At 36.2% G+C, this 13686-nt stretch overlaps 1 protein-coding gene across 1 annotated transcript; it reads left to right on the forward strand.

Annotated features, from left to right (window-relative positions):
- Positions 1-12349: 12349 nt before the first annotated feature.
- Positions 12350-13686, forward strand: LOC147066774 (uncharacterized). The gene has a single exon (XM_085954521.1). It carries the CDS (start codon positions 12355-12357, stop codon positions 13684-13686), a length of 1332 nt encoding a protein of 443 aa, XP_085810647.1. The 5' UTR covers positions 12350-12354.

The following is a 13686-nucleotide window of genomic DNA, read 5'->3' on the forward strand; positions in this document are numbered from 1 at the left end:
AATATAGTTTTAAGCAAAGACAAAAGTATATTAGTTTATGGCATAGACTAAGCACAGATAATAAAAATGAAAGTCAATACTATGCGTACGAGTGTTATAAAATGAGCACTTTTGTGAATTAAAAAAATATGTAAAAATTTATGTTTTTGTTCTTAATTTACAATCAATAATATTCGTATTATAAATGAGGGGTATAGAAGCAAAGGCAGCAATCTTGGAAAATTGGCAAAATAACCTATGAATGTAAAAATATAGAGCTGCTCATTATACACATCGTAAAACAATATTTGAAACGCAAACCTTGCATTCTTTCATACAAAATTCACATTAGAAGCAAAGGCTGCATTCTTCAATATTCAATATTATTCCCATTCAAAAAAATCACGTGACAAAATGGCCGCTTGGTACAATTTGGGAGCAAACACAGCAAACTTTCAAATGGACGCAAACACAGCAATATTATATATTCGGAAGCAAATGTAGCAATATTGACTTTTAGCGAAATTACTGATTTTATTATACAGATTATCTTTTTAACCTTATTTCCACATTGAAAAAAAAACAAAATGTTCTGCATTAAACTTATCTGCCTTAAAATAGTTTTTCTCCAAAACACTGTTTTGGTAGAAAGCTGCCTTTGCTTCTATACTCCTCAAATAATGTACATTGATTTTTTTATTATACTCGTGACTTAATAGTGTCACGTGAATGATTTTATTTTTTCATTGCTAAAGGATACTAAATATTATCATAATATTAAAATTAAATTGTTTTAGTACCTATATTTTGATAAAAAATAAATAATAATATAATTTATAGTCGTATTTAACCATATTGTAATCAAAATAATATAAATATATTTTGTTTGTGGCTACCATTCAGTTCATCATTCATCGTCTCTACACTCTCTACTCTCTGTTATGGAGATTTTTACTTTGCTTGGAATGAATCGCCTGCATTATTTTATTTTATCTGCTGTGTGGTTTACTATGCATCTTCAACGGACTTACTCCCTTCGCTGTATGGCCGGCAATGGCTGGGGTCCAACGATGTATCCAGGGCTCGAAATGGACCGGAGCGCCGTACCGGTTCGTTAAATCGGTAAAATTATCGCTCCGTCTCGTGGAAAAAATGGTGGCAGGAAAAATCCTGAGCTGGATAGGTCATAAAACAAAAAATCGAACACACTTATTTTTATAAATACACATAAAATTTGATAACTATGTCAATATCTTTAGGAAAATTTTCGAGCGCTCCGGTTCGTTAACTTTTCTATTTCGAGCGCTGGATGCATCTATAGTCTAAGGGTCCAACCTCTTGATTTGCATAATAGTATAATACAGGTATGCGACGCATCCACCATGCTCCTCAATTAAGATGAGGTAGCGGACGTCGGTAACTTTCATCTTACGCCACCTACTGTTACACCCCCGAATGTTCCCTATTTGGGGATGTCTTCTCTGGGAATCTAAAGAGGCTTGAACCAAATTCGGGGTGACTCATAGCAGTGACGTCCCAAGACAAAATGCCGCCCCATGGCAGCGCTAAAATGCCGCCCCATTATTTATGCCGTATTTTATATCACCTTTTCATGACAACAATATCTAAGAAATTGTGTTGTATGGATACATTACTAACAATACCTACACCACTAGATGTAATTTAAATTCCACGGTTTCAGATAGGTACATTTTAAAATACATGTAACAACTTCCAAAACTCGCGAGTGACAGGCAAAAATATTTGGATAAATTTTAAATTAGGTAAGTTTGCACCTATCTATAATTCAAATGTAATTCGCAAATCTGCGCACGTCATTGTTGATCACCAAGGACGCGACGTCCAATGACAACGTAAGTAAACTAGACCTCGTGAACCGACAAAAAAATACAGTCCTGTTAACCTGTTATAGTAATTAATACACTTTGTTTCCAACCAGTGAGCTGATTTTTTAATGGAAAGATATTTCCGTTATTACTAAGTTTAGGTAGCTATTTCTATATATACCTAATAATTCTCCTCGATTTGTCGCCTTTCGGTTAACTGCCGCCCCCAAGCGACGCTCAATCTGCCTACCCCCACGGGACGTCACTGACTCATAGTAACAGGCTATTTCTTTAAATTATCAAAAAAAAAGTACTTCAGCTATAGTATTGGAAGTACGATGACGTGTTACTACCCGCCTTGATGGTGAAAAACTTTTCATGAGAAATCGGACTATCCATCTAATGACGCTAGATGCGACGTTAAAAACATGGCAGAAAATGTATGAGGAGAATGTATGTACGTATGACTCCACCAAAGGAAGGCACACATAATTATTATTAGGTACCTACCAAAATATATTTTTCTTTTCCAATAATTATCAAAAAATGGCGAATAGAAACAACCGCTTTGACTCCATAACCATTACACCAGCCAATTTTTGACAAGACATGTGGCTTCGCTGGCAGGCTTTACGAGCTTGGTCTTGTTACCCGCACAACATGTCCATGTGTCAGAGAAATACAGGATACAAACCACATCCTCTGCAGCGCTCGAAATGGAAAAGTTTACGAACCGGAGCGCTCGACAAATTTTCTGAAGATATTTACATAGTCATCGAATCGTATGTGTATTTTATAAAAATAAGTATGTCAGATTTTCTATTCTATGGTCTATCTAGCTCAGATGGTTAACATATTTTTTCCACGAGACGGAGCGATAATTTTAGAAATTTCACGAGTCGGAACGGCGCTCCGGTGCGTTCCGTTCCATTTCGAGCCCTGATCCTCTGGGAATATCCTAAAATGGGTACGGAAAGGAGACAGCTGCTCAAGTCGGTTCAACCGGTTGTCGGGCCTACTGTACCGTCCGACTTGATCGCCACAAAGGCCAATTTTGTAGCATTTAGAAAGTTTGCGGCGTCATATTGTCAACGTGAAGATCCCTTTTTACATTGTTTGGCAGTTTTATATTAGATTTTGTTGTTTACATTTTTTTTTAATTTTCCTGTAGTTTCATAGTTTCAACCGTCATTTTTGTTTCGACAGCAGTTAAATGACAAAAATCGACACGTGGGAAAGTGGCGTTAGATTCTAATGGTAACGACGCTGATAAAATCAATTCATTAATGATTAATTAATATTACCGAAAAAGCGTTTTTGGCCGCCATTTTACCAAGATGGCATCGTTTGCCCAAGGGTGCCTTAGGAGCACCCGGCTGATTTATAATCAGCGGAAAATATTGGAATAGATTTTTAAAAACACTTTTCAGGATTTATGTTTATCTTATCATTTTAGGTACGTAAATATTTGTTATTATGTAGGTACTTATATAATGTAGTAGTACGCATGAATTAAATCAAGAGTTTTCATTTCATTTATTTTTTAAATATGTCAGTACCTAGTTAAAAATGTCTGATAGTAAATAATTGTTTTTTTTTCATCGGTAATGAAAAATACCTATACCCAGATAAATTAGTATTAGACCTTCGATGATGAAATATTTAGTTTTTATGAAACATACTTTTTATGACTAGTGATTAGTTAGTGCTTTTCGGTCTGAGTTTTCATATCATTCTTATCTATAGATCAGTGATGACGAACCCAATGTTTTATTTTGAAGTGAAGTACCTAGGTAATTAAAAAAAAATACAAATACATAGGTACCTGTATACATATATAAATGCTTATTTTATTCGGTTTTTAACATTATTTTTACCAAATCGATACGCAAATGGAAACGACGAAACTGATTTTTATCGATTTATAATGCTTGAGATTACTCTAATGAGAGAATGCCTCATCTGATTGGAGCAATTTTTAATCAATTTGTGGGTAAAAACCAAGCTGTAATAATTGAAGCGCCTAGTTTAAAAAGCCCTTCAAACGGTTTTTGAAAATTTTTGAGTTAGATATGTATTTAGATAGGATATTTTTGTTACCTATATGATGGCCAAAAATTGAACTTTAAAAAACGCCCAAAACCGTCAATACGTATGATCAAAAATTACGGTAAATTTCAAAACCCGTTAAAATTGTTGGTTGTGCTTTTCAAATACTCTCAAATGGAAAGCCAAAATACTCTTTAGAATTAAAAAAGAAATAGGTACATAAAGTTCACAGATTTAAAGGACATGTTTTTTCTCATTTTTCTCAGAACTACCTAAAATCGTTTTAGGGGCTTTTGAAACTAGGCGCTTCATATAGAAACAAAACAAATCATTGCTACCCACACAATGGCTTTACTAAGTAAGAAACAAAAATCTTGGTGGAGCTAGAAGTAGTAATTCTGGCAGACAGTTTCAAAATTGGTAGACTGAAATGTATGACCGCGATATCTTTGAAAATGTGTAAACAAGGAAAAAATTATTAAAAGAATAAAAGATATGTCTTCGGCTAAAAACACAGAGAAAGATAGAATCTCAAGAACTCAATTGTAATTTTAAACCTTTTTAATAGAACTCTTAAAAATCACGTTTTTCATTTTTTCCCCATCAAAAACTGCGCTACACGTCAGACAGTAGAAAAATAATATTTGGGAAATTTTGGCGCGCGTGCGTAGAAAGGTTGGCAACCCCTGCTATAGATCATTCTTAAGGAAAACCGCCACTGCTTGTCATCATGCTGTAAGCAACTGAATTAATTGTAATACGAGTCTATTATTAATCTCAAAATATTTGTTTACCAGTCAGTTTGTGGTAACCCCATTTTACATTTTCCTGTAAACCAGGAGCGCACACAAGGGGGGGTTTTCCGGTCCGGATCCCCTCAGAAACGGAAAAAAGTACAAACTCTTCAGGTAAATGGCATATTAGTTGCTATTCGTCTTTGTCAAGATCTCACGACAAATACCCTTCTTAACGGATTGGCCCCTCTCCTCTCGGCATTCTACGACACGCAAGGCCTGTGGCCACTTGAAGATTCGTGACACTCATAAATTGGTGCAACTAGCTGGGGCATCCAATGTTTACTTTTATATACCGATGCTGCTCGTTTAACCAACACTGCAGCGCGGATGACACAAATGGACACTAACGATCCTAATATTAATTATTACTGTTAAGCCATACTCATTCGATAGCCATTTGTGGATGCGACATCTCGCAATGACACGTAGGTGAATACCTGGCGATAGTTATACCTGCAGACCATGTGTTTATTGCTGGATTCAGAGTGTCTGAATCATGGCCCCCACAAGGCTGACAGGGCTCTAGCCTAGGGGCCTGGGCACAGGGGGGGCCAGCGTGGCGGGTCGACCAGATAAATGAGATAAACACACATCGTAAATTTGCTCTAAATATAAAAAAGTCGCCTGGCGAAAAAAAGGCGCTATTTTACTTCGTAATTATTCCCATTTAAAAATATATGGTTGTTGTGACGTGTTGAGTGATACTCGACAACTCCATAATTCGATGTGTTAAAAAATCGCTAAAAATTGAATATTATTTGACCTCGAACATTCGGTGTAGAGCGTCAGACTGCCTTTAACCATAACAATAGGTAGGGGGCCCCGCCCAAGATCCTGGCCTGGGGCCCGCTTCAAGATGTGGGGGCTATGGTCTGAATATAAAGAATGTATATCTATACTCTATATATTTTATTATTACATATTTTCTATATTTTTTCACAACGGACCCCCTAAACCATTTTCCTGAGTGCGTGCCTGCCTGCAAACATGATAGAGTTTGAATCATAGATACCTACCTATATGTTGAATATGATCAATGCCACAAAACCACATTGTATCAAATAATTGATAGGACAACATTCCAGTGATACAATTTTATTGATAGGAATTAAACATTCCTATTTTAAAAATAAATTAGATTTTTTTATTATATTTAATGTTTTAATTACAAAATTCAACTCTGTCGCGAGGATTATCACATCTAGTGGATACTAATAAACGGTGAGAGTTAATAATATTGTAATAGTGCTTTATAAGAAAACAATAATTAATAATGTTACGTATCTAAATATGAGGGGTACAAAAGCAAAGGCAGCAATCTCCCACTTTTATGTTTTAGAGAAAAAGCTCAAAAACTTATAAAAATTAAAGGAGATTTCGTCGGAATCTAAAAAAATACATGATTTTAGTATTTTGATATCAGGGAACAAATTCATTCTCAGTTTTTCTTCAATGTAATGTCTATAAAAAGATAATTAGTACTTATTTAAATCAGGAGATTGCTGGTTTTGCTACCACGCGGTGGCGATTGCTGCCTTTGCATCTTCGAAAATTGGAGATTGCTGTATTTGCCATAAAACTTTATAAATTGCCGACATCTCTGCTGTGTGTTAATTAGCTCGAAGGAAAACCTTATAATTTGGAAAGGGACATTAAAAAGATTTAAAATTAGCACCAATAAAAATCACCGCCAACTGTCTGTTTAGTATGGAGCGGCCATCCTGTGGCGTGACATTCCCTTGCATTTGATAGGTTGAAATGGAGATTGCTGTGTATGCTTTTGAAAGAACAGTGAGATTACTGCCTTCGCTGTTAATAACGATTTTAAAAGCTGCGTTTTGATGAGAAAATGCTGGGTTTGCCACTAAATATTGAATTTATCTGGATCACAATTATAATCTCTATGGAACTGTATTCACAACTTTTTTTTTGAGTTTTTGGAGATTGCTATCTATGCTTCTATACCCCTCATATTGTAAATTTGTACGTGTTACATTTCGCCGTAGCACAGTTTACCGTGAATGATTTTACCGCAAATAGATGGCAGTAGGTATCGTTTTGAAATAAAAAAATACGAATAATTGTTCGTGCAGCATTGCAGACAGTAATGTTCCAATTTTTTTTGAATCAATAAAAAAACTAATTTGATATTTATTGGTACCAAATATCTGATAATAATGCAGTGGCGACAGGTTGAGGTAGGCTAAGATCCGACATAAATAGTGCACACTAAACTTTGTTTTCATTGAATTATACTGCAATGTACAATGTGTACAAATAGATAGAAGAATATTTTTTATCGATTATGGTTGGTATGTAGGGTATATTTAAAAAAAAAAAACTAACACACACCATTTGCATTCACCGAAAACAAATAAATATTACTAAAAAAGTAAATTTGTCGGATTGCCCATAGTATATGTACCTAAACTATTATGGTTTTATTTGGGCAAGGTTTAATTGAATTCTAAAAACCAACCAGCACCATCTGCATTTTTTTGTATTCTTGGTTCAATGAAAACAAATAAGTATGACTGACAAAGTTATTTATGTCGAATCTTAACACCCTATCTCCCAGTGGCGAAGACTCCATACTAGGCGATTATTTAAAGCCTACCTTCTTAAGAAAAATATTTTTTAATTGCATATTGACATATTTATATACTTAATCACTTCATTATTTATTTTTATGTTATATAAAAATAATTTATTTTGCCAACGAGAGATGTCGTATATGTAGGAATGTATTAAAGTATTACACAGTTTACAAAACAATCTGCAAAGGTATTAAAAAATATACCACAGCGCGCCATAAATTAAATAATAAACGCCGCGACGTCTCGACGTAAATAATTTTCCGATTATGTGTGAAATAATTCTGATTTTTTTCGTATGGACTTTACGTCTCGTAGCCTCAGCAAGTCTGCTGATTTGTACGAAATAAGGTAAGTTCCTATCGCAGGGCCTAAAACATTCGCGCACAATATTGTTGTCACGACTGCGCACTTTGTCCAAAATGATTGATAATTAGATAATTAAAAAAATAATTTGAGCGGCGTTTAATCGAATATTAATAAATAAGTAAGTATTGATGGGTATACATGTTTTGAAAAATACGTAATTTAAACACATTGCTCATTTTTATGTCGACAATGAGTTTTTGAAGTTTCATTTCATTGAATTAGTGTGTCGTTCGATTTTTATTAGTGTGTACCTATTAATTAGTAGTAAATATCGTACTATTCTCGTAAGTATACCTGACAAGTGTGCTCTTTTTATCAGATCTCCACAGCCTACCTCTTTCCAAAAGTCACCCTTCGCCACTGCTATCTCCACCCCTTGCCACTTTTGACTACGACTTAATATTTATGAGCAACTACCAGAATTTAGGAATCTATTTTCTTATATCTTTCCCTGTATCCCGGTGGTTTAATTACCTATTTTTAAGTGATTGGTTTAGACATGAATTTGATCTCAATACTTTACGACAATCTATTTCCGATACATATCACGGTGAAGTTGTAAAAAAACAATCAGTATTTTGTCATGGTTATCGTCAGCATGCTTCGCATAGTAATAATTATTAGCCAACCGGGCAGCTTCTGTGCAAACCCTACTGAATTTTCCAGCGTAAATCGATGTAGCCTTTGGCGACCGCATTTCATCAGCTCCAAACCAACGCCGACTAGGTATATATATAATTACAGTCGAACTTGGTTTTTACGAGGAAGATGGGACCGACTGAATTTGATCGTTATAAGCATTACACGTTATATATTATTTTTCGCACCACGTTCAATTTAAGCATAGAACATAAATAATCTGAAAACTATCGTAAAAATCCCCGAAACAAGCATGGCATTCATAAACTACAAAAGAAGTTGTTTATTGTAATGAAGTGCTGAGCCGCCGGCGCTGGTAGTACCCACTGACTTCACAAAGCTTGGATTTTTATATGCAATTTCAACCATAGGCGTGAATATTTTTTCAATATTATCGGGGAAAATACCAATTAGGTCATAGTCATCCCGACGGCATCGGTCTAGTCAACTGCCCGGTCGGATTGTATTGCTTACGGTCGAAAAGGTTGTTTTTAAACGATTGACACATTAACAGTTTTGCTTGGTATACCCGAGAAGTAGCTCGTTATAAAAGTGAATAAATGTATGGAGAAAATCATAAACCAATAACCCAAAGTCAATGAATGTTTCCTCATTACATCCGAGGTCTCACTATTTCCGTGATCGTAATAACCAAGTTCGACTGTATACTAATTATACATACTGTAAAACGTATATTATATTATACTAGCTATACTATTATACGTTGTTCTGCCATATAAATTATTTATAGTGAATATTTTGGTTGATAAATAAAAAATAACGAATGTATTGTAAGTGTGTGGGGATGGGATCTATGACAGAAAGAGGAATGGAGCGCTGTAGATATGCAATATCCGTATTGTCCCTTCCAAAAAATTAGCGGATATTGGAGAGCGTCGTATGAACGGTGTGTGTCAGCGATGAACTACAGATTATTGTTTCTTCTTCGAATCACAATTTCTCGCGTCGATGTGCGGTCGCCAACCATGATTCCAGCAACGTCGTCAACAACAGGCGCATCAAATCAACGCACGTGCTCTTCAGCTGGTGTTTTATCAGGATTGATGACAATAGCGTGATTGTCACTTTGCAATTCGTGCATGTCTGATTTGAAGAATTTCAATAATTCATTGTGCTCATTCAATAGGGCGTTCAGTTCGCCGACGATGCGCCTGGCATTAGGCGAATTGAGGTTATTGTAGCCGCAACGTGCATCCACACGATTGATGTCCTCACCGCCCATGAAGTAGATTTGTAAAAAATTATGTGGTTCGTTTGGCATTGGCAGCAATGAGCCTACTTTGTGGTACACTTGGCCTTTGATTTTGAACGTTGAATGGAATTGTTGACCATTGCCGCAGTATTGTGAACTATTTCTCTTGCTCCGAACGAAGTCATTTGGAAGCATGAATTGAATGTGCGAATGGACTTCAGGAACAGGTTTGAATCCGGAACCGTGCCGATGAGCAAGCCGTTCAATGGTTCTGGTGGTGTCTCAATTTCTGGTAGTTGCACTTTTCCTGATGCGCAACACATCCCGGCTGACTCATGTTTGAATTTGAGCGCATGGCAATGGGGACATTCTTTGTCCATAGCACCAATCAGCAGCAACGGCATGCTCGATGTACTTGTTGGCGTTGTCGGCCATTTGCTCTGCGTGTGTTAACTACGAACCGGCGCGCTTGGCTCCGTTCCAATTGTCGTTGTTGATTTCCTTCAGTTCGTGCCTCTTGTGATTGAGATGCACGCAATTGCGACATGCTCACACGCACATTTTCGTTATCTTGTTGGATTTGTTCGTCTGTTCTTTCTGCTCTACTATTTCGCATGTTTGTCGCTTTATTCATTTGACGGCCCAAATGGGCCCTCTTGCGTCTTGCTGGCATTGTTCACTGTAATACACGCACACAAATAGATAAATTAAAATAAATCGTACAAAATTTTGCACGCTTTGTGATATGCCGAATGAAATGTCAAAATAACGCGACTCTTCTCTTGAATTCTTCTCGGACGTAGCGCCATCTGTCATTCAACAACACAAATAATTTCGTTCTGTTTGAAATACAAACGACGGTTAAATTTGTTCTTACAAAAATACTAAAATCGTGATTAAAAAATGGCAGGTTGGGGTGGGGGTAGGAGAGTTAAAATTTGGGGTTATGGGTATTTTTGATGCCAAATAAAAAAAAATTGTCAAAAAAATAAAAGAAAAAATTTTCTGGATAGAGAACACTAATCAGCTAGCGGTATGAAATATACTTTACGACCTATTCTCATACCTAACAAATATACATAAAAAAATTGATAAAAATCGGTCGAGCCGTTTCAGAGGAGTGCGACCACAAATACCGTGACACGAGATTTTTATATATATAGAGATTACTCAGGCCATGGTATTGAATTACGAATTGACTTCAACCAGCTTCAACCGTGGACCCCCGAACTTTCACGTTACATTTCCTAAATATAGACACTCCGGACTTTGAATAGTTTGAATCTAGAGATTAATACTTGGCGCCAGTAGCGAAGGGTGGAGGTAGGCTGTTAAGAACCGACATAAATAGTGAACATTAAAATTTATTAGTCATACGTATTTGTTTTTATCGAACTAAGACTAGGTCAAACTTACAGATGGTGATGCTTTTGGTTAGATTTTAAAATCAATTAAAGCCTGCCTAAACCTAATCATAATAGTTTTGGTATATTTTGGGCGATACGTGTTTTTTTAAAATTCTATTTTAATGAGTAATTTTTTGAATTCTTTTTGTTTTCCTACTTCTATCTGTTTGTCTTCTTATTTAAATAAAAAAAAATCATATTTTTTTGAATCTGTCTGTTTTACAGTGATTTTAGGATTTTTTAATGTTTTTTAAAATCCTCTCGATATCTTGAGAATTCTCGAGAATTCTTTTCTGGAAATCCCAAATCCCGAGATTGAGATTTTCTCGGGAAATACCCATCTCTACGGGTGACAACTCTCAGAAAAAAATTAAGTAGATAAATGCATTTTATTAAATTTATTTTCTTAATAGTTTACGAACCGGAACGCTATTTCGATAGTCTCGACAATGTCATGTAGCGGAGCTGTGCTCCGATCGATTTTGAATCCTGCCATCTACTAGCACGCTTTCAAACTTTTTTCGCGTCACGGCACTATTGTAGGGTGACGACATATGGCGCAAAATTTTCAATAGATCACGGTTTGCGCCGTTTGCGGTATCAAACACAGAAAAATGGTGTGGGGGGTCCATTTTGAAAATTTATCCATAATGATTTGTTATTGATTTTTAATAAAGCAGGGGGAGGGGTGAGGTTAACCAAATTCAGCAAGATGTGTCACTGACTTCCACATTTACACCACCTACCATATATGTATAGCTTCCTGACGCTCCGACCGCGGACCTCTGCACTTTTTGGGTACATTTCCTAAATCAACTTTGAATCTAGCGATTAACACCTAACCTATAAGTATAATTATTAAGGTGCCCACCAACGAGTTAATGCGAGTTGGTGAAGCCTAACCATCCTAATAAATTATTAGGATCGTGTATATCAGTTTGTATTGTCCGAGCTGTTTTGTCTCTTAAAAATGCCGCATCAAAATATTAAAGTAAACATTGCAATCATTTTATCATTGCCAAATTTAACAGCCGAATTATCTGGGTCACGATAATCAGTCCTGAGGTCCCGAATGCACGAAACCATCACATGCACAATTATTCTTCAACTCGTGTCTCGAAAGAGAAGTATCTTAACTATTCTATTTACTTCAAAAATGATCGTTGTTAGTGTTATTATTTTAATATAAAATCACTGAAATTAATAAATACCTTAAAAATATAAGTTTTAATGAAAAATTGTATGTTTATGTTAGTGGGGGGGGGGTAAATTTACCACACCGGGTGACGGGTGACACTAACCCTAGTTTGGGTTGATGATCCGCGCACACAATTGAAAAATTAGAGGGAACGTTGGTTCGGACTCATTAATAGATTTAATACAAATTCTATACTTACATGTACTTTAATTGTAATCTTCATTTTTATTTATTACAAATAATTTGTTTTCAGGAGGCAAACAATGGCAATCATCAGACACTTGTATGTTGGCATTTTCATATTCATTATATATGTAACCGGCGACATCTCTGCACAAAACAATGAATTAAAATATAACTGTTTTACGGAATCCTATGGAGAAACCTGCGAAGAGAGCCGTATTATGATTTGCCAAGACTATTATTCATGCGACATGGTGGTAACACTGAAAGCACCGCCAAAACAGATCGGATATAAGGACGGGGAAATTTTGTTTTCCGCCAACGGACAAACTTATAGAATCATGAATGGCAGTAATTATGGTGAGTCAGTCAATAGTGTGATTCCCCCTGATGGTGAACTATTTGATAAGAAAGGGAACATGTACTTCAGCGGTGACGGAACATCTTACATAGTAAAGAAAGGCTCTGGGAAAGAAATCGAGATTGTTACGACTGGCTCATATAGCTACAACCAACACACTCTCGACCCCGATTTAAACAAATTATTTATTCTGTCGTTCAAAAATTCTTATTCAAATTCTAATGATAGGACTGGGCAAATATACGTTGTCACCACAGATCCGCTCAATGCGGTCAACGACAAAGTAAACGCGGAGTTAGTGAGCAGTTTAGGTGACAGAATCACAGCTCTTGCTGTCCAGCAAGGGCACGAAATTTTACTACTTGGCACAAAAGAAGACAACGGTGGAAAACTCATTAGATTGAGACGTCAAACACACGATATCTGTTCTCAAAAGGAATCAAAGAAACTAGCTATACTCGATTTAATGAAAAAAATGGAAGGCAAAATAATTGATATTATAGATTCAGCTCCAGAACCACAAGTCAGAAGCAATTTACAACGAAACGGAGGAAAAGACTTAACATTACTTCGCAGGGAGAATCTGTATTTGAAAAGAGCACTAGATATGACTAATGACAAACTTAAAATATTTTCCAATAAATTGGTAGGGTTTTCTAGAAACTTTCAAAGAATACCAGCATCATATCCAATCGGGGAGTCTTCTTCAACAAACGGACATCCGTTGCCAGAATACATACCGACAGACAGAGAAAATATTCCTCCACCTCCTCCACCTCGTCGTCCTGCGCCCTATTCAACGACAACCCAAACTAACCACGAGGAAAATCCAAAAGACGATGAAAATCACGATTTCATTGTACCATCATACGCCAACTCCATACCCGATAACGAGCCATATGATTGTATCCCGCGAGATGAGCTAGTTCGGATGAGATATCAGATCGACATGTTTGAGGAACGTGAGAGGGAGACCCAGTTTAAATTTGGTGTCCTAATAGGGCAGCTGGATGGGATATTAAGTACAAATTCGTCAGAGGCATTTCTTTGA

The sequence above is a fragment of the Rhyacophila brunnea genome, unplaced genomic scaffold (assembly GCF_057557595.1).
Source record: "Rhyacophila brunnea isolate RB1 unplaced genomic scaffold, BYU_Rbru_1.0 scaffold_4, whole genome shotgun sequence".
NCBI lineage: Eukaryota > Metazoa > Arthropoda > Insecta > Trichoptera > Rhyacophilidae > Rhyacophila > Rhyacophila brunnea.

Excerpts from the sequence above, each read along its gene's own strand:
- LOC147066774 (XM_085954521.1), top strand. The coding sequence starts at position 12,355 with ATGGCAATCATCAGACACTTGTATGTTGGCATTTTCATATTCATTATA.